The sequence below is a fragment of the Rhineura floridana genome, chromosome 1, assembly GCF_030035675.1.
Source record: "Rhineura floridana isolate rRhiFlo1 chromosome 1, rRhiFlo1.hap2, whole genome shotgun sequence".
Taxonomy (NCBI): domain Eukaryota; kingdom Metazoa; phylum Chordata; class Lepidosauria; order Squamata; family Rhineuridae; genus Rhineura; species Rhineura floridana.
In genome coordinates, this window is record NC_084480.1 from 22,343,470 (window position 1) to 22,364,025 (window position 20,556).

The window sequence follows — 20,556 nt, forward strand, 5'->3', positions numbered from 1 at the left end:
ATTTGTCCTTGAGGACATCTTTAAGAATGAAACATTTTAACAAACAAAATACAACCCTCCATAGACATTTTGACATAGGTATTGTTAGAAACGTTAAAATTGTACAGAGCTTATTCATTGGAAAAACCATATATTAAATTGGCTCTAACAATTGTAACAATACCTTTCTGCATACTCTTCAGAATAGTTAATGTTGTTTTGGGACTTGTTTTTGTTTTTATTCACAGACATACCAAGTTGACTTGAAGCCAAATGGATCAGATATCATGGTCACAAATGAAAACAAAAGGGAATATATTGAGTATGTACATATGCTTGTGTATTCAATTTAATGGCTTTGAAGATTTCATCACTAAAAGTCATTCCAGATCGAAGTGCTCTTGATAGAAGCTGTAAACTCAGAAATTGGAACTCTTTAACTAGCGTTTGTTGTAGAAGGAAGCTCACAGTCTATTCTGTCTCTTTCTAGCTCTGTGCTCCCATAAAGATTTAGGCAGGTTGTTCAAGGAAACTTGCAAAGAAACTTGCAATATGTCATTTAATGAAACAGAATTTGTTGCCTTCATCCAAAGGGGCATACAGTTGTCAGAGTACTTCTAAATGGCTGCATGGTGCTGTCCGTTAGGAGAGGTGTGTTTGCAGTTGCTTCAAAGAAAAAGGTTTGAAGTGGTGGCAACCATTAAACCAAGGAGAGATGAGGAGGGGGTTGGACTTGATGGCCATATAGGCCCCTTCCAAGTCTATGATTCTATGATACTATGAGGCTAGAAAAGGATGAGTTCCATTGGGTAGTCTCTAGGAACTCTAGGTCAGGTTTGTTTCATGTCACTTGAATGAAGGAACTTAGTACTCTAGAGGGGCACTTGGGTGAACATGACAAACCTACAGGTCAGATGCTGCTCTGCATTCATCAGATTACTTCTGCTGAACTGTATGAAGAGCCAAGCACTTGACTATACCAGAATAAAATATTGCTGTTCCCCCATTTTTCTAAATTACAGTGTTGCAGAGTGCTGTAATCTGTCTGAAATTGAACTAAAAGAGCTGAAGTTCAAATGTCTGCTCAGCAATGGACTCAGTGGGTGCTCATGGGCAGGTCATTGTATTCCAATGATATCAATTGTAACTGCTTTGAGTTTAATGGATTTTCAGCTTTGCTTTCTCATATATAGAATCTAATTATCTATCACAGGGTTATTGCAAAGATGTAAATGTGGTAAGGATTTTACAGCATTATGTCTGTTTTAAATGGTTGTGTTTAAATTATCACTTATAAAAATAACTAAACATATGAGCTTTCAAGAATCTAAGGGCCAGTCCACATTATAGTTCTATGTAAATTGGAACACAAAGTTTGTTTTGTTTTAAAATGAAAAGCAGCCACTGGAGGCTGCAAACAGAATAAATGTGGATGGGGGAAAGGTGGTATTTTGGGGGGAGAAGTGACCAGCTGGGAAAGAGCTGAACACACTTTATCCACCTTTTTTCCACTTCAGATTGCAGCCTCCAGTGGTTGCTTTCATCAGAAACAAAAGGGGGAAAAGTGACATGGAACTCAGTATAACATCTAGCTTGGTCCTTACTCTGAAATATGGCTGAATTAAAGGCACCAAATTCTCAGCATTTTTTCAAATAGAGAGATTAACTTTCTTTAAGCCAAACAATGTTAAAACAGACTACAATCTCCATAGAAACCACACGATTAATTTCATGCCATCTCTCCATGGCATACCTCTTAATATGGAAAGGGCATCTCTGAAGCACTTTAAAACATATGTGCAAAGCTATTTAAATGTCAGGGCTGTAAAGTGAAACAGAGTTTCCTTTGAATTACTCTTTGACATTCATCGGTAATTTTCCTTCACTATCTCATTGGTCTCCCAAAGGAAATCTAAAGAATTAATGAAGAGATACACACATTCATGAGCTCAGCAGATGACACTGGAGCTGTGGCTGAAATGGGAAGGATTGTGTTTGCCTCATTTGTTCTGTTTACATTTTATCTCAGTTAGATGAAAGATTACTGGAGCTGTAAATGGGAAGCCAGAAAAAGACCTGGGTGGTTAAGATGTTTAAACTGAACTCTCTTTTTCCTTCTAATGAAAGTGCTGTTGTGTGTTTTTTCTTTGTGTACTGTAGCTTAGTCATCCAGTGGAGGTTTGTCAACAGGGTTCAAAAGCAAATGAACGCATTTCTGGAGGTAAGCTGCTTCATTTGCCACTTCTCTTCTGCCGTGTGGTCTACGTTTATTGGAGCTGAGTGGCCAGACTTGGGTGGTGTTTGGTGAAAGAGGAAAGTGTGCACGGGAAGCTGCACAAGAAGCCGTCAGGGCCAGATTAAGACATGCTGAGGCCTCATGCTCTGTCAAGGTTAAGAGGCCCTATAGCATTTTTAAAAAAAGCGTACTATGTTAACCAAAAGGTCAATGAAAATAGAAATAATAAACATTGATCTGCATATTTATCAGTACATAGGCAAAGCTGCAACTAACAATCTAACTAAAACATATCTCTTGCAATCAGCCTATTTGCATATGAAATACCTTTAAATGAAAATACCTTATGATTTCTTACTTGGCATATATGAAAACTACATAATCGTTATTTCTGTGCAGGTTTGTAAACACAATATGACAAATGATTTTGTAGCAATTAAGTATATTTTTACCGTATCAGAATGAAAATGTTTGTTTTGGAGTCTGTTTCCTTTATTTTAACCAATTATGTAAAAATTGAAATTTAGTGTTTGTTTCTTTTTTTGTATGAAGAGGCCCCTCATAATCTGAGACCCTACGCTGCAGTTTACTTAGCATTGGAAGCAGCGCTGACAAAGTATGAAAAGTCAGTGCACAGCCCACTCAACAGCATCCTACCCACCCTTCAGTACTTATGGGCACTGCAATAGATCCTTCCTTCCTTCCTCCCTCCCTCCTCCTCTACAAATTGGGGAGGAGACAGACAATTAGATGGCTAAACAGGAGACACACATTGGCTTGACTGATAGCTGATGTGCTGCAGTTGGCACACAGATGGGGAACAGAAAGATAGGAGGATCATGTCACTGAGTGCTTGCTTATACCAGGTATGGGAAACCTTGCGCCCTCCAGATGCTGCTGAAATACAACTCCCATCAGCCCCAGCAAGCATGGACACTGGCCAGGGATGATGGTTGTTGTAGTACAGTAACATCTGGAGGGCCAAAGGCTCACATCTGCCTTATACTGATCCCCCTCACATGGGCACTGATTGGACCACTGGCAAGCAGGGGAGTAATCCTGCTATTTGAGTGATCAAAGGCTATTTCAGTTTTTAGTATATTAGTGATCAGAGGATATATATTCAGTTTCGGATACTTATTCTATTTACATTCATGTTTAAAGATTAAAAATCCAGCTGCAAGATTTGTAATTCTCAGTATTAGATTTGTTTGACCGCTTATGCTATTATTTCCATCTTGGAAGGACAACATTGCTTCCCCAGCCAACTTCTTCAGGTTGTCTCAGGCTTTCCATTACAGACTATAACAAGAACCATTTATTAAAAAAAATGGTTTTGCATAATTAGGATGTGATCCAAGTTGGTAAGGTCTGCTGTAACTCATGCAAGAGAATGAGGTGGCAGAATGGATTTATGCCACTTCAAACTGCAGGTAGGGGTTGCAATGTTTGAATGGTCCTCCATGTAAAGGTCCCTGCAAGTAAAGAACTAGCAGATCAGGGGAGATGTTTTAGTAGAGTTTGTTCCTTGCTCCACTAGTTTTTTAGTTGGATATACACTTTTTTAATGCAGGAAAACATTTAAAAATATAATCCACCTAACAGTCTGAAGTAGAACAGAACATTGTACCATCTTCATTGCTCTATTCTTCATTCTGTGGCATATGTAAGTCGATTTCGACTTATGGCAACCCTATGAATCAGCAACCTCCAAGAGCATCTGTCATGAACCACCCTGTACAGATCTTGTAAGTTCAGGTCTGTGGCTTCCTTTAAGAATCAATCCATCTCTTGTTTGGCCTTCCTCTTTTTCTACTCCCTTCTGTTTTTCCCAGCATTATGGCCTTTTCTAGTGAATCATGTCTTCTCATTATGCGTGAGACTTCCCAAAATACAAGATAGCGTATATGATCCAATCTGTATTAGATGTCCCTCTCTAAATCAGGGTTGGGGAGCCGGATCTGTCCACTGGGCCAGATCCTTATTTCTCCCACCCACCATAGACCAAGTTTGATAGGTGGCTGGGGCACTTTCCTGTCAATCACCTGGCAGCACAATGACATCACGTGGGATCAGCTGCTTGTTGGGGCTTACAAATCACTGCACACATAGCTCTCCCCAGTATAAGCCCCTTACTGGCCTTGGTTTGCGCCCTCCTTGAATGTTTTTGGTTGGCTGGAATGTGTCCTTTAACTCTGACCATAAATCTTGCTTCCTTGGCTGGAGGATTGGGGGGGGGTGTTGTTCCGCCCACATTTGTCTCCGGCCCCGCCCACCATAGGCATGTGACCTCAGGAGGATTGCCCAAAAATGAGTCTGTCCCTTGGTCAGAAAAGCTTTTCTGCTCCTGTTTTATGTTAGGAAATGAATGCATTCCTTAGGTTTTAGAAGAAATTGAAGGTTTCTAAATTAGAAGCTTTTTGCTCTAGCTTTCCTCTTGGATGAATTGGCAATGGCAAGACACTGAAATTAATTTAGAATGTATTTCTGCTTTCTCCCCACCCTCTTTTCAGGGTTTCACGGAACTCCTGCCTACTGACTTGATTAAAATTTTTGATGAAAATGAGCTGGAGGTTAGTTGCCTTTTCTTTTATCTGTCTTTACTCTAAGACACAGCATTTGCTTCTAGAATATCAATAAGGCAATTGGAAAGGTAGTTATACTCTTATATTTATTCAGTAGAAAAAATCTGTGTTGACAGGAACTCTGCAAGGTGCCTTACTGCACACACAACTGTCAGCAGCCCTTTGGGTTAAGTGAGGCAGATTCTTAATAGTACACGGGTATGTTCTCAGAGGCTCTAATCCAGCCATTCATTAATGTAGGCAGTTTTTATTTTTCCTAACACTTGAGAGCATACTCACATAGACCTGTCCTGTACCTGTTTACTCAGAAGGAAGTCTCATGGTAGAATTATCATAATTTTTTAAATCTTACCTTGTGCTTACAGATTCTTTTTTTTAAAACTTTTAATTTTACAAAACATTTAAAGTACATTCTTTTACATTTTTCAGATACTTACACTGCAATACCATCAAACCTGGTAGGACTTACTTCTGAGTACACGTGTACAGTAGGGCCCCGCTTTTCGGCGACCCGCTTTTCGGTGACCTGCTAATACGGCAGCACCAGCGGGGCCATCAGCTGTAGCGCGGGGAGCTCCAGCCACCGTGCTCCACCTGACAGCCATCAGCTGGAGCGCGCAATCAGCTATAACGCTGGGAGCTCATGTGCTTTGGCGGCTGGAATACAGTAGGGCCCCACTTTCCGGTGGTTTTTGCTTTTCGGCAGGAACATACCCTGCCGTATGAATGGGGCCCTGCTGTACAGGATTGCACTGTTGGTTATTGCTTTACAGTGTAATCCTATACATGTATACCCAGAAGTAAATCTGGTTGAGTTCAGAGGGGCTTACTTCCAAATACGTGGGGTTAGGATTGCAGCCCTAACAGTTGGTACTGCTGACATAGATTATTGTTTCTAGTATGAGGGTCAAACAAAACAATAATATGTAAACTTATAATGAATAAACAAAATGGGGAAAAGCCATAATTTCAACGTGTAAATTGCCTTGAATGATTGACAGAAAGTTGGTGTCTAAATGTAGTAAGTAAAACAAATAATGAGAACATAAGAACAGGCCGCCGGATCAGGCCAGCAGCCCATCTAGTCCAGAATTAAGTTCTCACCAGATGCCTGTGGGAAGCCTGCAAGCAGGACCTGAGTGCAACAGCACTCTCCCCTCCTGCGGCTTCCGGAAACTCATTTTCAGAAACATGCTGCCTCCGACCATGGAGGCAGAGCAATAGCCATCAGGGCTAGTAGCCACTGATAGCCTTATCCTCCATGAATTTATCTAATCCTCTTTTAAAACCATCCAAGTTGGTTGCCATCACTGCCTCTTGTGGGAGCAAATTCCATAGTTTAACTATGCACTTTATATGCAATATCCCCTCTTCTGACCCACCCATCCCAAAAGTTAGAAGAGAATACTTCAGCCACACAGATTGCCTTTTACTACACATACTTACTAAGGATTAAGCTCCATGGAAGATAGTGGGATTTATTTTTGAGTCAACATGTAGTGCTGCTGGTAATTATATTAAACCCATCTCTTAGTATACCTTCTCAGTGGTGGCCCCCGAACTATGGAACAGTCTCCCTGAGGAAGTACGCCTGGCGCCGACTCTGCTCTCCTTCCGGCGCCAGGTCAAAACCTTCCTATTCTCTGAAGCATTTTAAGTTACACTGATTTAATTTTAAAAATGTTTATTGTGTTGGATTGTTGCTTGTATTTTAGTATTGTTTTGTTATTTATTGTATTTTTATGCTGTTTTATGTTCACCGCCCAGAGAGCTATTGCTAGTCGGGCGGTATATAAATTTAATAAATAAAAATAAATAAAATAAATACCAGTTCTTATGTATGACCCAGTTGGCCCAGGAAGCACTTACATATTTTTTGTAGATATTTCATGCTTTACAGAATCACGGCAAGTTTTTTTTTTTTTAAAGTTGTCTTTGAGTTTCATTCCGTATGTATCTACTGGTGCAAATTCCACAAAAACTTTAGCAGAAGGGGGACAGGACACAATCTGTATATACTTTTCTTTGGTTATCTTAATAAACCTGTTTAACAAAGTGGGAAATTTGTGACAGCAAAATTTGAGAAAATTCCACATACCCATCTCTCAAACATTTTTGTTCATTCCCAGTTGCTAATGTGCGGCCTTGGTGATGTTGATGTCAATGACTGGAGACAGCACACAATCTACAAGAATGGATATTGTCCAAACCATCCTGTCATTCAGTGGTACTGGAAGGTAACATTGTAATTCTCAATATAAACTGTGAACTTTTTTCTTCACTTAGATTCTGTCCTCTAACCCACTGTTCTTCAGCCTTGGGTTCATAGATGTTGGACTACAACTTCCATTAACCCCAGCCATCTTAGCCAATGGCCAAGGATGATGGGAGTTGCAGTCCAACATCATCTGGGGACCCAATGTTTAAAGAACAGTGCGCCTAACCTAACCTTAGAACTCCAGCCAGATTATTTTATGTATATGCCTGTTCTTGAAAAGACCTCTGCCCATTTCTCAGATTGCAATATCAATAATAAGATCAAGTTTTTGGTTGTGCCTATCAATGCAATGAAGGCACATCTGTAAAGCCTCCATAAGTTTTCACAACTATCTGTTTTATAGGCTGTTCTACTGATGGATGCTGAGAAACGTATCCGGCTATTGCAATTTGTAACTGGGACATCACGAGTGCCTATGAATGGATTTGCTGAACTTTATGGTGAGTTAAATCAAACAGATGATTTGACCCCTGAACAGCCAGTTTGTGCTGCCACTGACCTTTCCGACCTTGTTGGCTCCTCCTCTGGGTCAGAGTCCAGGGTGCTGCTTATGGCTGGGGTCATGATGGGATGAGCATTTTGCCATTTTGTCAAGTCATAGGACACACACTTATATACACCTATATAGATAGATTAGACAGACAGACAGACAGACAGACAGACAGACAGATAGATAGATAGATATTGTTGTCAGGGGGGAAAGTGTAGCCATGTCCGGCAATAGTCCACACTTTCCTAGGGGCCTCACTTAGAATTAAAGAGTCACCAATGTAGACCATGACAGGCTGTATTGTTTACTAGGAGCATCTTAAGAGCATCTTTCCCATTCATGTGCTTCTACTCTGATCCAGGTTCAAATGGTCCTCAGCTGTTTACAATAGAGCAATGGGGAAGTCCTGAGAAATTACCCAGAGCTCACACGTGGTAAGTGATAAGCATGAAGCATTATTTATGGTGTTGAAATCTGACATCCTAGATGAAGGTACTTTTAGCTGTGTATGTTGGTTATTCTTACATTAGGATTGCTATACATTAGACTTGTATTAATGTGTGCAAAAGCAAAGATGAATGATATTGCTATAGAATCCAGGCTTAATCCAAGTTGAACTTGACCAAACCGATTCCAGATTTGATCTGGAATGTCAGGACCATTCTGTGGCTAGAAAAGATTTAAAATATTATAACAAATTAGTTTCATTGTTTTTGTTGTTAAGGTTTGGTTTTCAGCATTTAAAGCTGAAATCTCACTTTGTATAGAGGAGCAGAGGGTCCAAGTCTTCCCCAATTGCTTCTGAAAACTTGATAACAAAAGCCGTATTAATTCCTGTTATGTGCTAGGGATACTACACAGCCACGAGAGTGGCTGTATACTATAGCCATTGTGGATTTTTTGCATTCTGCAAAATTTTTCGCATTCCACATGCTCATTTCATAAGAACATAAGAACATAAGAAGAGCCTGCTGGATCAGGCCAGTGGCCCATCTAGTCCAGCATCCTGTTCTCACAGTGGCCAACCAGGTGCCTGGGGGAAGCCCGCAAGCAGGACCTGAGTGCAAGAACACTCTCCCCTCCTGAGGCTTCCGGCAACTGGTTTTCAGAAGCATGCTGCCTCTGACTAGGGTGGCAGAGCACAGCCATCATGGCTAGTAGCCATTGATAGCCCTGTCCTCCATGAATTTGTCTAATCTTCTTTTAAAGCCATCCAAGCTGGTGGCCATTACTGCATCTTGTGGGAGCAAATTCCATAGTTTCACTATGCGCTGAGTAAAGAAGTACTTCCTTTTGTCTGTCCTGAATCTTCCAACATTCAGCTTCTTTGAATGTCCACGAGTTCTAGTATTATGAGAGAGGGAGAAGAACTTTTCTCTATCCACTTTCTCAATGCCATGCATAATTTTATACCCTTCTATCATGTCTCCTCTGACCCGCCTTTTCTCTAAACTAAAAAGCCCCAAATGCTGCAACCTTTCCTCGTAAGGGAGTCGCTCCATCCCCTTGATCATTCTGGTTGCCCTCTTCTGAACCTTTTCCAACTCTATAATATCCTTTCTGAGATGAGGTGACCAGAACTGTACACAGTATTCCAAATGCGGTCGCACCATAGATTTATACAATGGCATTATGATATCGGCTGTTTTATTTTCAATACCTTTCCTAATTATTGCTAGCATGGAATTTGCCTTTTTCACAGCTGCCGCACACTGGGTCGACATTTTCATCGTGCTGTCCACCACAACCCCGAGGTCTCTCTCCTGGTCGGTCACCGCCAGTTCAGACCCCATGAGCGTATATGTGAAATTCAGATTTTTTGCTCCAATATGCATAATTTTACACTTGTTTATATTGAATTGCATTTGCCATTTTTCCGCCCATTCACTCAGTTTGGAGAGGTCTTTTTGGAGCTCTTCGCAATCCCTTTTTGTTTTAACAACCCTGAACAATTTAGTGTTGTCAGCAAACTTGGCCACTTCACTGCTCACTCCTAATTCTAAACAAATTTTGTAATTTCAAAACAAAACCTTACAAAACTTATAGTCCTGAACTCAGAACGCTTACTTAACAACCCTCTCAATTTTCATGGCGATAAACAAAACAGTCAGAAAGAATCGAGAGTTCAAAGTCTAAAGAGAGAGAGAGAAAACCCAGACGCCTTTTGGACTTTTTTCTCTGAGTTCTCATAATCTGTTGAAATTCATTAAAACTCAGCCATGTTGACAGAATACCTGTAATCCTGTTACTGACCTTGCCCCATACTCTGATCTTCATCTTCCACAGTTTAGAAGTTTAAAAATGCCTGGCTGATTTTTAATTAATTTAATAAATTTTGCATTGAACTGAATGATAATGTCGGGCATGCTCAATAAGAACCAACTGTCAGTCTTCTAAAAGCCTCACAGCTGCTTGGCTTGCCTAATCAGGGGGCCACACCCACACCAGACTTTGATTTCACATGAGATAGTCATGGCTTCCCTCAGAGAATCCTGGGAAGTGTAGTTTGTGAAGGGTGCTGAGAGGAGACTGCTATACCCCTGAGAGAGCTCTAGTGGCCAGACTGGTTTAACAGTCAGGTGCTCTGATTGAAGCTCTGTGAAGGGAACAGGGCATCTCCTAGCAACTCTCAGCACCCTTCACTAACTACACTTCCCAAGATTATTTGAAAGAAGCCATTACTGTCCACAGTGGAATAAAGGCCTGGTGTGGATGTGGCCAGGGACAGCTTTGGTTTAAATTTGGGTGGGAGGCTACATGTGCCTGCTGTAGAATAAATAGGTGGGGAAAACCCTGAAAAGCAATGATACTGTTCACAGTGTTTTCCTTTTGAAAAGGAAAGGGGCTTCCCCTCTGCCCAGTGCCCACCCACCCAATCTCCTCCTCTCCTCCATGCCCCTCCCCCAGGTCAGTGTTGGACTATGACCTGGGAGACCAGGGTTCGAATCCCCACACAGCCATGAAGCTCACTGGGTGACCTTGGGCCAGTCACTGCCTCTCAGCCTCAGAGGAAGGCAATGGTAAAACCACCTCTGAAAACTGTTTACCATGAAAACTCTATTCATAGGGTCGCCATAAGTCAGGATTGACTTGAAGGCAGTCCGTTTCCATTTTTCAACATGATTGCACAGAAATAAATCCCTTTGAACTCAAAAAGTGTGCAACTAATCAAACCCACCCTCCCTTCTCCTTCCTCCTATCCCTCCAGTCCCCTTCCCCATGGTCAGTTTTACCTATCTTAAGCATGATTGCATGGGAGTAAATACCATTGAACTCAATAAGCATGCAAATGAACTCTACAGAAATAATCCATCCAGTCATAACAGATTGCAGGTTGAGTGATAAGGTATCTGGTGTCATGATACTGTTTGCTTTTCTCTCTTTCCAGTCTTCTGTTTCTATCCACCACACAAACCACGTGTAGGTCCAGTTTCCATATGCCTGCAGGCTGAATAGAATACTAAGTCTTACATATTTCTCTTTTAATATTTCCTTCTGCTTTGGGGCATGTGCAAACATCACAATACATACTCCACCCTGCAGTACAAAAATAAATGTATTGCAATCTTACTGCCAACTTCAAGGATTGACAAAATCCCATCCTTGGGGTTCAGCAAGGAGCTAAGCCATGTTGTCATCCCTGAGAGAGAAGGCTTTGACTTTGAAATACAAGTCTTTGTGGAGGTTGGAAGGAAGAGTTCTGTGGAATTGCAAATATGCTTAGAGTGAAGGATCCTGAGGCATCCTTTAAAAAGCAACAATGAAAATGCCAGTCAGTGCCAAAGCCCTTTACCTTATATTGCAATCTGAAAAATGTATTAAGATTTAAAATTAACACAACCCTTACAATGGCACATTCTCCCCTCTTCCCATTCCAGCTTTAATCGCCTTGACTTACCTCCGTATGACTCTTTTGAAGAATTGCGAGAGAAGCTCCTTATGGCAGTTGAAAATGCTCAAGGATTTGAAGGAGTGGATTAAGACAGCGCCTGTTCCTTACTGTTATTATTATTGTTGTTATTATTGTTATTATTTTTAAAGCAAAGGTTCTGTTCACGGAGCAAGTTCTGCGTGCACTTTTCAATTTGCCTGACAGACATTTACAAGACACAGAGGCAGAACAATTGCACAGTGGTTGGTTCATGGAGCAAACTCTTGTACAGTGCAGATGTCTAAATCCAGCGATTGGAAGTAACTTTCTCTCACCTGTGGATAGTATTTCTGAAATTTCCATGGCAAATTACCGATTGGTTGATGTGTACTCTGACTACATTTCAGCGGGACTTGTTCTATTTATGTGGTGCCTCTGTAGGCAAAAGCCCTTAATAAATGTTTTACATACTTTCTAATGACAATGAATGGAATTAATCATTTTGCAGGTATAGTATTACAGCTCATGTTTACTTTTTAAAAATGATTTAGACATTTTCAAATTTTATTTAAATACAATTAAACAAAAAAAACCTCTCATATTGGAAAAATGGGCTTGCTTCTTTTCCTCATAATTTGTCTAGACTTAATGCTTGCGGTATTTTAGTTTCCAAAGTACATTTTTAGTTATTTTTCTTGTTTAGCCTCATGCACTGGATCTTTTAGGATCCTCAGAGCAATTTTTTATAAGAATTTTTCTGCTAATTGGAAATATTATCAGAAAATACCTAATGCCTTTTAATTATGTGCATTGACAAAAGAGAAAACAAAATTAGTGATTTGGGTGTAAAGTGTTTTATACAAATCAACAGGACATTTGCAAGTTACAAGAGGATCATAACGTAATACAGCATGCCAAATCTCTCATTCAATAAGGAAATTGCTTCATTATTCCTTAATATTTATATGTATTATAGCTCTTTTGGTGATGGGGTTGGCATTATTGTCATGGGGGAGGAATGCTTAATCCTGTTGCTTACCTTTGTACAGTGACTGTTTTACTAATTCTCTCCTCTTTGCAATGGAGGCATTCTAAACTAATCCTGGCACTGCTTGATCTGGATGGAGGCTGTGGAAACCAGATCTGTGCAGGCTCCTGTCTGTATACATTTGCTAATGGTCTCTAAATGATAAGGATTTGTTTTCTTTTATTTTTAACTGCAACGATTCTAGAAGCACTTTATTGTACCACATTGGAGCTCATATCTCTCTTTATCTCTTTTTTTTAAAAAAAAAAAACCATAAACATTAATGTGATGATATACCTTGTTCCTGCCCCTGTCTTTTTGATGCAATAACGTTCAGTTGTGAATTTGGTGGCCGCTGACAAAGTAAAACAAACAAACTCACCAACAGAGCTGGAACTTCAGACACTAATTGTATTTTGAGGGGTTGGGTGTTTGTTTTTTTCTTCCCCCAACCAAGGTTTATTTAATATGTGCCCTTATCTAGCCAGTTTTGTAACCTATGACATGTTCCATGATTATGCTTGACTTGTGACTTATGTAATAGATTAAAGGGAAAAGAGTAGATGTGGTACCTGTGATCCACTTGAAGGGGAATGGTAGCAGAACTAGTCTGATAAATCACAAAGCTGGTTCTATTCAGCTTGGCATGTCTTTGCCGAGCTTCAATCCAACTAAGGCTGCCATCTTAAATGTAGGGAGTAACCTCCTGTAAACACAGTGAGACTCACTTCTGAGTAAGCATGCATGGGATTGTGCTGCTCCAATGTTTTTACAGGTGAGGTTTAAATGAGCTTCTCCTTAAATAGAGCTCTGTTGCAAATATACAATCACAACTACAGTGCTCTCTGTTTTTCTTATACTTCCTTGCTCCCTCTTCTTGCTTTTTCTACTCAATCATAATCCTTTTAATATTTAAAAAGAAAATGGTAGAGGTGAAACCCAGCTTAGGTCATTGGTTCAACCCACTTCTAACTCACAGTCTATTGGTGTAAAGCTAATTGATATTTTTCTTATACATTCTGCCCTTTCAAACCGCAGATCACAACCTCACCAAAAAGATGAGGACATTTTTTTCATTTTCAATTACTTTTCTTTTTAAATATAGTTTTGTCCCCACCTTCTATTTAGATTTGTACTAAATGATCCAGCAATGAGTACATCAGTATTTGGTGTCAGGAAGTGTTAAATCTGAGCACTCGTTCCTAATGATACTTTGTAACAAACTTCATAGTAAATTAAAGCTGTTTCTTGCTCTATTTGGGGGTTAAAACTTAACAAGACCATAATTTTGCAATTGAGAACAAAAGCATGGATCAAAAACTTGACACAGAATATAAAGCATAGTTGTTCTCTTGGCCAAGCTGCTGCTGCTAATTGATGGTCTCTATGTTTATATGTTGGATCAGGAATGGGTAACCATTTTCAGCCCAAAGGCTGTATTCCCTAATGAGTAACTTTCTGCAAGCCACATAACTGCAGTGGTTGGGAATGGATGTGATGGATGTTACTTTGTGCAATAGATTATTTAAGCAGTCTCTAGGTGACTTACAACAGATTTAAAAAACAACAAGTCAAAAGGAAACTGCATCATAGAAAAATGAACTGTGCCATGTGTTGTTAAATCAGGTGCTTTTAAAAAGGCCAAATCGTCCATACACAGACATATAGAGGGGTCAATTTTGTAAATTGGGGGAAGATAATGATTCCCAGGAGGGCAGGGGGAGCTGAGCTTGTTATTCAAATGATAACAAAATGACTTTGCTAGCTTTCCTTACATCCTCTTCCCGAGCAAAAGGTTACATTATCAAATTGTGAAGTGGACCAGCTGATCCCCATATTCCTCCCCCAGGTACCACCCTGGACCCTACATCTGCCGCAGTTCTGACCACCATGTTTCCTTTATGTTCTGGAAGTTTACTCACATCCACAGTATCAAACAAACATGGCAAGGTGGGACTGAGGCCTTGACCCACTATTGTGAGCTCAGGAGAAAAAAGAAGGTGGCAAGGAAAGCTGGAGAAAACAGAGCAACCACTTGAAGGGCCAGCTGGGGAACCTCAAGCCATTTATTGAGACATTTGGTAGTTTAAAATAAAATTTATTCCCCCTGGAAGGTGGGGATAGGCTATCCCCTCCTATACTGGGATGCCACATCCTCATCAAAAATAATCTCAAATCTCCACTGGATTCCTTGGATGGACCACACCTAAATGACCCAGCTTGAGGGACAGAACAGGCCAAATTAAGGTGCTTTGACTTAGAAGACTCCCTCAGAGTTAAAGGAAAACTCGGTCTGAAACAGAACATCAGTTCTGAGAACAGTGGAGAGGATAACGGAGGAGGATGCTCACCCAAATGTCTTTTATTCATTCATTCAATTTGTATCCCACCCTTCCTCTCAGAAGAAGCCCAGGGCAGCAAACAAAATCACTAAAAGCACTTTAAAACATCTTAAAAACAAAACACTTTAAAACATTAAAACACAACATCTTTCAAAAAAAATTAAATACACCTTAAAAAAGCAATTCCACCACTGACGCAGAGTGGGATAAGGTCTCTACTTAAAAGGCTTGTTGAAAGAGGAAGGTCTTCAACAGACGCCAAAAAGATAACAGAGATGGTACCTATCTAATATTTAAGGGGAAGAAATTACAAAGTGTTGGTGCCACAACACTAAGGGTCCACTTCCTATGTTGTGTGGAATGTACCTCCTGATAAGATGGTATCTGCAAGAAGCCCTCGCCTGCAGAGCACAGTGATCAACTGTGTATGTAAGGGATAAATGCATTTGGCTTGGTTGGGTCAGGAGAAGGGATTTTTGGCAAGAAAAGCTCTCTTCACATTGGCTTGGCCTATTGTTGCTTGTTTGTTTTTACTTATTTAATAAAATCTACATACTGCTTGATTATGAAACAACTCTTTTAAGTAGTTTACAAAAACATTAAAATTGTCAATAAAAACATTTAAAACAAGCAATTAAAAACACATTAAAAACAACAGCAGACTAAAGAGATTAAAACATGTCAGCTATCTGGATAGGCATGCCTGAACAAAAACATCTTAAGCAGGGGCCAAAAAGAGTGCAGCAAAGGTGCCTGCCTGATGTCAATAGGCAGGGAGTTGCACACGAGAGGTGGGCAGATGGTAGATTGTAACTTCTGTAGATGGGAGTTTATTGTGAAATCATTGCTGCTCATGCCCACAAGTATGTGTTTTTCAGTGCTCACACAATGTCATCATCATCAAAATGCCAGCCCATACTTCTGAAAAATTTAATACGGATTTTTCCTTACTGCAGAATATCTAATAGGTGAAAATAACCTATTGAACATCTGGAGTCACTGCTGGTGTGGAAGGTTATTAGCACTTTTTAATTTTTTGGTTGGCAGTTTGTAATGTGTGGTGATATATTGATAGTTGGTCTCTATTGACACCCCCCCCCACACACGCATTTCCATGTGCTTCTCATCTGAGCACAGCCAAGCTATTTGGTACTGGAGACTGCTGGAAATCAATGTCTGCCCACCACTGCTCTCTACCATCATGAATTGGCTTGCTTGCTGATATTCCATGTCACAAAGCTGGCTCCTAGTGGGCTACTTTTGTGGAATGGACTGAAATATTCTATTGTATGGAGTTTGGAGAGTGTACAAGCAGAGCAAAGTACTAGGACAGCATCTGCGCTGCCATAATGACACAACTTCTGTCTCTGTGACCTTCCATTAAGTTTGCTCTTTTGTGCTTTTCAAATCTTTGTTTACCTTTTAGTATCTTGTTTTATAGCAGCCCATTTCTGTAATTTTGCTTGTCTCCATTATTAGCCTTCAGACAACTGGCTGTTATGGCAAAGAAATGATAGACATGCATTTTTCTTCTGTGGCATGGATCAATTCTGAAACTTGGGTAACAGTTGATGAACCAGGCAAATGGAGAAGCAACCTGCAATATGACCTACCATCTATTTTCAGAGGAGTTCATTGTGACTTTGGCCTGACCCAATCCAGAAAAACATTCTTCTGTTTCATGCAATGTCGAGCCAGCGTTCCGAACAAATAAAACAAGTCTGCTTCTTGGTTCGTCCATATTGGCAGAAGTGTGCAGCTTCCCTGATTGGTACCTGTCTTCATGGGTCAGGGACTGACTGTAGATGGTAGAGCACCAGTTTTGCATGTAGGAGGCCCCTGGAACCCCCTAAAGGTTCAGGTAGCAGGCAATGGCATGCATCCCTCTCTCTGCTTGAGGTCCTGGAGAGCTGCTACTAGGCACAGAGTAGACAATACTGAACTAGATAGGCAAACAGTCTGGCCTCATATAAGGCAACTTCCTAGCTTCCTTTTCCTGGTGCTCAGAGTGGGGACCCACATCTGCACCATACACTTAAAGCACTGTGATACCACTTAAATGGCGATGGCTGCCCCCAAAGAATCCTGGGAACTGTAGTTCGTAAAGGATGCTGTGTGTACTTAGGAGATTCCCATTCCCCTAACAGAGCTACAGAGTTCCCTGGGAAAATTTTGAAGAAAAAAATCTTAAAGCGGTTTACAACCTAGATTAAAACATTAAACAAAACATCGCAAAATATTAAAAAGACATTCAAGACAGCATAATTAACGGAAAAATAAAGCATTCTCTTAAACATAAAAATAGAACAAACTCCACAAAACGGCATTATTAGTAATTAAAAATAACTAAAGTAGGACTGCCCACACCCACAGCCCACACAGTAACCCCTCCCAAATACATCCTTAACAGTCCTCCACATCCAAGCCCCACTCTGATTTATTCCCACCAAGCACAATGTACAACTCATTCATACACTTCCATCTAAGGTAACTAGTGTCCTACAAACAGCACAACCACTCCCTGCCAGTGTTTCACCCAGGTAGGCTGAGTGGCATTGGGCAGCTTTGAAATGCAAAAAACCATGAAAACCTAGACTCTCACTCTGGGTAGCTGGTGGCCCTTCTAGGTCTGACAAGTATCTGTCCTCCACACTGGAAGCTCCAGGTAACGTGGGAGGAGCCCAGGACGCACCACCTTGCACTCCCAAGTGCTGGAGCAAGAAGCCCTGCTGTCACCTCTTCCTCATGTGAATGGAAGCTTCCAATGTTTCGGAGCACCTCTAGAAGACGGCAATATGCTCCTGCTGCTCCCATGCTGCAAAAGTCATGTCGGAAAGGGGATCCCAGTATGGAAAATAGACGGAAGATTGGTAGGCATGAGGAGTGGGGCTGGCTCTCACTGAGGAGGGCCCTGGGCAAAGTGTCCTGGGGGGGCTTCCCCTTCTCACCCAGTGGGCCCCAGTGCACTGATCTGGCAACGGGCAATGCGCTGAGCAGCACTGGGAGGTTGGGTCAAGATCCTCTCTTTTCATTTCCCACAATGTCCCAGAGCAGCCCTATTTATTTATAAGATTCCTCACCCACCCTTCACTATCAGGTCCCCCAGGGTGGGTTACAACAGCATAGTTATAATCACGAAACCATTCCAACCAGGATGCAACAGTATTGATTTACGCGAAGGGCGGGGGGGATCCCACAAAACAAAATACCTCTCCTGTCAAAGGCTAGGGTAAAGAGTTGCATCTGCAGTATACGGCGGAAGCTATGCCACAAAGATGGTAGACACCTCTGTGGGGAGATGTATTGGGTGTGGTGTAATGCCAGTGTGGTGTCCTGGTTAGAGTGTTGGATTAGAACCTGGGAGACCAGGTTCACTCAGCCATGAAGCTCACTGGGTGACCATGGGCCAGTCATTGCCTCTCGGCCTAGCCTACCTCACAGGATTGTGGTGGGGGTTAAATGAGGAGGGGGAGATGCACCTATGCCACCTTGAGCTCCTTGGAGAAAAGGTGGGATATAAATTCAATTTAAAAAATAAGTAAAATTGTGGGAAACTAATAAGGGTGGCTAGATTCAGCTCCCTGGCACTGCTCAGAGTGCTGGGCTGGCCTAAAAGTAAAAGGAGCCTCAAGGGTAGGCATAAGAAAGGGCCCTGGCAAGCTGCGTCAGGTGCCGATGTAATCCCTGTTGTGAAATGACCTTCCCTTCTCACTTGCTTGTCTTGGAGCCAGTTCTGTTCCCAATGTCTTTTCTTGTCTTTTTCGTTACGTTTTTGAGCTTGCTATCTTTGACCATTAGAGGACGCTCCTGTGCAGACTAACCGTATGGCTCCTTCCCAATATATCAAACCAACTGAACTGGCCATTGGTGTCATGTGTTGGCCTTTGCACTGTGGCATGTAAACATGACTGCAGGAATTCTGTCTCAAAAGTTTCCATTAGTTGGCATTTCGCCTACAGCGTCTTAGTACTTTAACCTTTGAAAACTAGATGTCTAAATCTGTACAGTTTATCCACCTCTGTGCTACTTTTAATTTCCTGTAAGTAATATGAAAACAAACTACGATCGTGGTGTAGTTTAAATGCTCAAATGCAGATACAAAACTAATGCTTTTAAAAAAAAAATAAACAAAGAACTGGTTCTCTTCTCCGAAATTCTGGGGGAGAACACTGGGCAAAAAGATGTTGCACTAAAATGTAGCGCATGGTAGGAATGTCTGGGACAAATCGGTGTATGCTTTTAAAAACTGGATTCCTACCATATCAAAGATATTACTTTATTTGATCTAGACACTTTATATACCACTTACATTTGGGGGGGGGGACTCTTAAGAGGTTTACAACATAATTTAAGACAGCATAAAGATCAGATACAAAAAATATTAGAAAAAATCCAAATTATAGAACACCATTATTAATGGCTAAGTAGGCTACACCTATTTAGCTGTTAGAATATTTCCTTGCTATAAGGCCCTAGGGAGGTGTAGAAATCAGTACCTCCAAATTCATATACAACTGAGCTGTAGAACTTCACAATGTGCACACGCATACACACAAACACACAAAGACCAATGGCAGAAGCCACCAAACCATGCAATAGAGGGGTGGCCTTGCCTTTATGGCCCTGAAAGAATGACCCAAAGGGTTTGCTTCCTTGAGTGTAGGCCCACCACCATCCACCCTGCCACCCATGGCAGGTTTGACTAGAAAAGTCCCAATTCTGGAAGCAGTGGCAGTAGTCAGCCTATATTGCATACCTGAAGTTGGCAGGAACAAAATACAGGAATCTTGGCACTTCAGTTCCTATAGAGAAAAGAGATTATGTGTCAGGTGCAGTTTCTTTTATCATCGCAGTATTGTGCAAAGAGAACTTCCACCAGTGACAATCTCCCTCCTATATAACTGTTAAAGACACAGGAGACCCATCCACTAATCTGGAAACCTTTGGCTCTTTCCTGCACTCTAGATTGGGGTGGAAAATCAAAGGCTCTCCAGACGTTGTTGAACTCCATCTCTCATCAGCACCAGCCAGCATAGCCAATGGACGAGATGATGGGAATTGTAGCACAGCAACATCTGGAAGGCCACTGGTTCCCCATTGCTCCTTTACACTCTGCCATGCTATTTATCATACAGTGATGCATGAATCATAGAGTTGGAGGAGGCCTTTTAGACCATCAAGTCCAACTCCATGCTTGCTGGAAGAAACCCAGAGCTATGGCATGGCTGTTCAGCCTTCACCTGAAGACCTCCAGTGAGGGAGAGCCCACCAACCCTCTACATAATTGGTTCTACTGTCGAGCTGCTCTTGTTGTCAAGAGGTTTTTGCTAATGTTCAACTGAAATAGACCCTCATATAATTTAAGACCATCAGATTTATGACTGGGACTTCTTGTTGCTGATGATGATAGGACTTGTTTTCCTTTTCCTTCCATTATTATTACTACTACTACTTAATTACTTACATGCCAGAATAGCTTCTAAGCAGTTAAAAGTATAAAATCAATTATAAAATCCATATGTAAATTAAAATACACAACAATTCTATTTAAACATTAAAATCCATAAGGAAAATGTACAATAAAACAAACCCTAAAAAGTGTAACAAAACAGTTAAAAGCAATTAAAATAGATCAAAAAGTTCAGGGGAATGCTTGCCTAAACAGGTGTGCCTTCAAGAGCCAGTGCAATGCCGATAAAGATGGGTCCACTTTTCTTTCAGCAGGAAGAGCATTCCATAACACTGGTA

The 20,556-nt window shown here is 41.0% G+C and overlaps 1 protein-coding gene across 10 annotated transcripts in view; it reads left to right on the forward strand.

The window, feature by feature from the left end:
• Nucleotides 1-12,038, forward strand: part of NEDD4L (NEDD4 like E3 ubiquitin protein ligase) — a 433,261-nt gene extending 421,223 nt beyond the window's left edge. For 9 of the 10 annotated variants that reach the window (XM_061615405.1, XM_061615386.1, XM_061615324.1 and 6 more), the window contains 7 exons: nucleotides 228-301; nucleotides 2,140-2,200; nucleotides 4,729-4,788; nucleotides 6,930-7,037; nucleotides 7,422-7,518; nucleotides 7,930-8,002; nucleotides 11,447-12,038. In XM_061615405.1, coding sequence (XP_061471389.1) covers nucleotides 228-301; nucleotides 2,140-2,200; nucleotides 4,729-4,788; nucleotides 6,930-7,037; nucleotides 7,422-7,518; nucleotides 7,930-8,002; nucleotides 11,447-11,549 — 576 coding nt within the window. In that variant the 3' untranslated portion in view covers nucleotides 11,550-12,038. Of the gene's footprint in view, nucleotides 1-227; nucleotides 302-2,139; nucleotides 2,201-4,728; nucleotides 4,789-6,929; nucleotides 7,038-7,421; nucleotides 7,519-7,929; nucleotides 8,003-9,270; nucleotides 9,335-11,446 lie in introns of all 10 variants that reach the window. The other variant, XM_061615332.1, reaches the window with a different exon arrangement.
• Nucleotides 12,039-20,556: the final 8,518 nt, after the last annotated feature.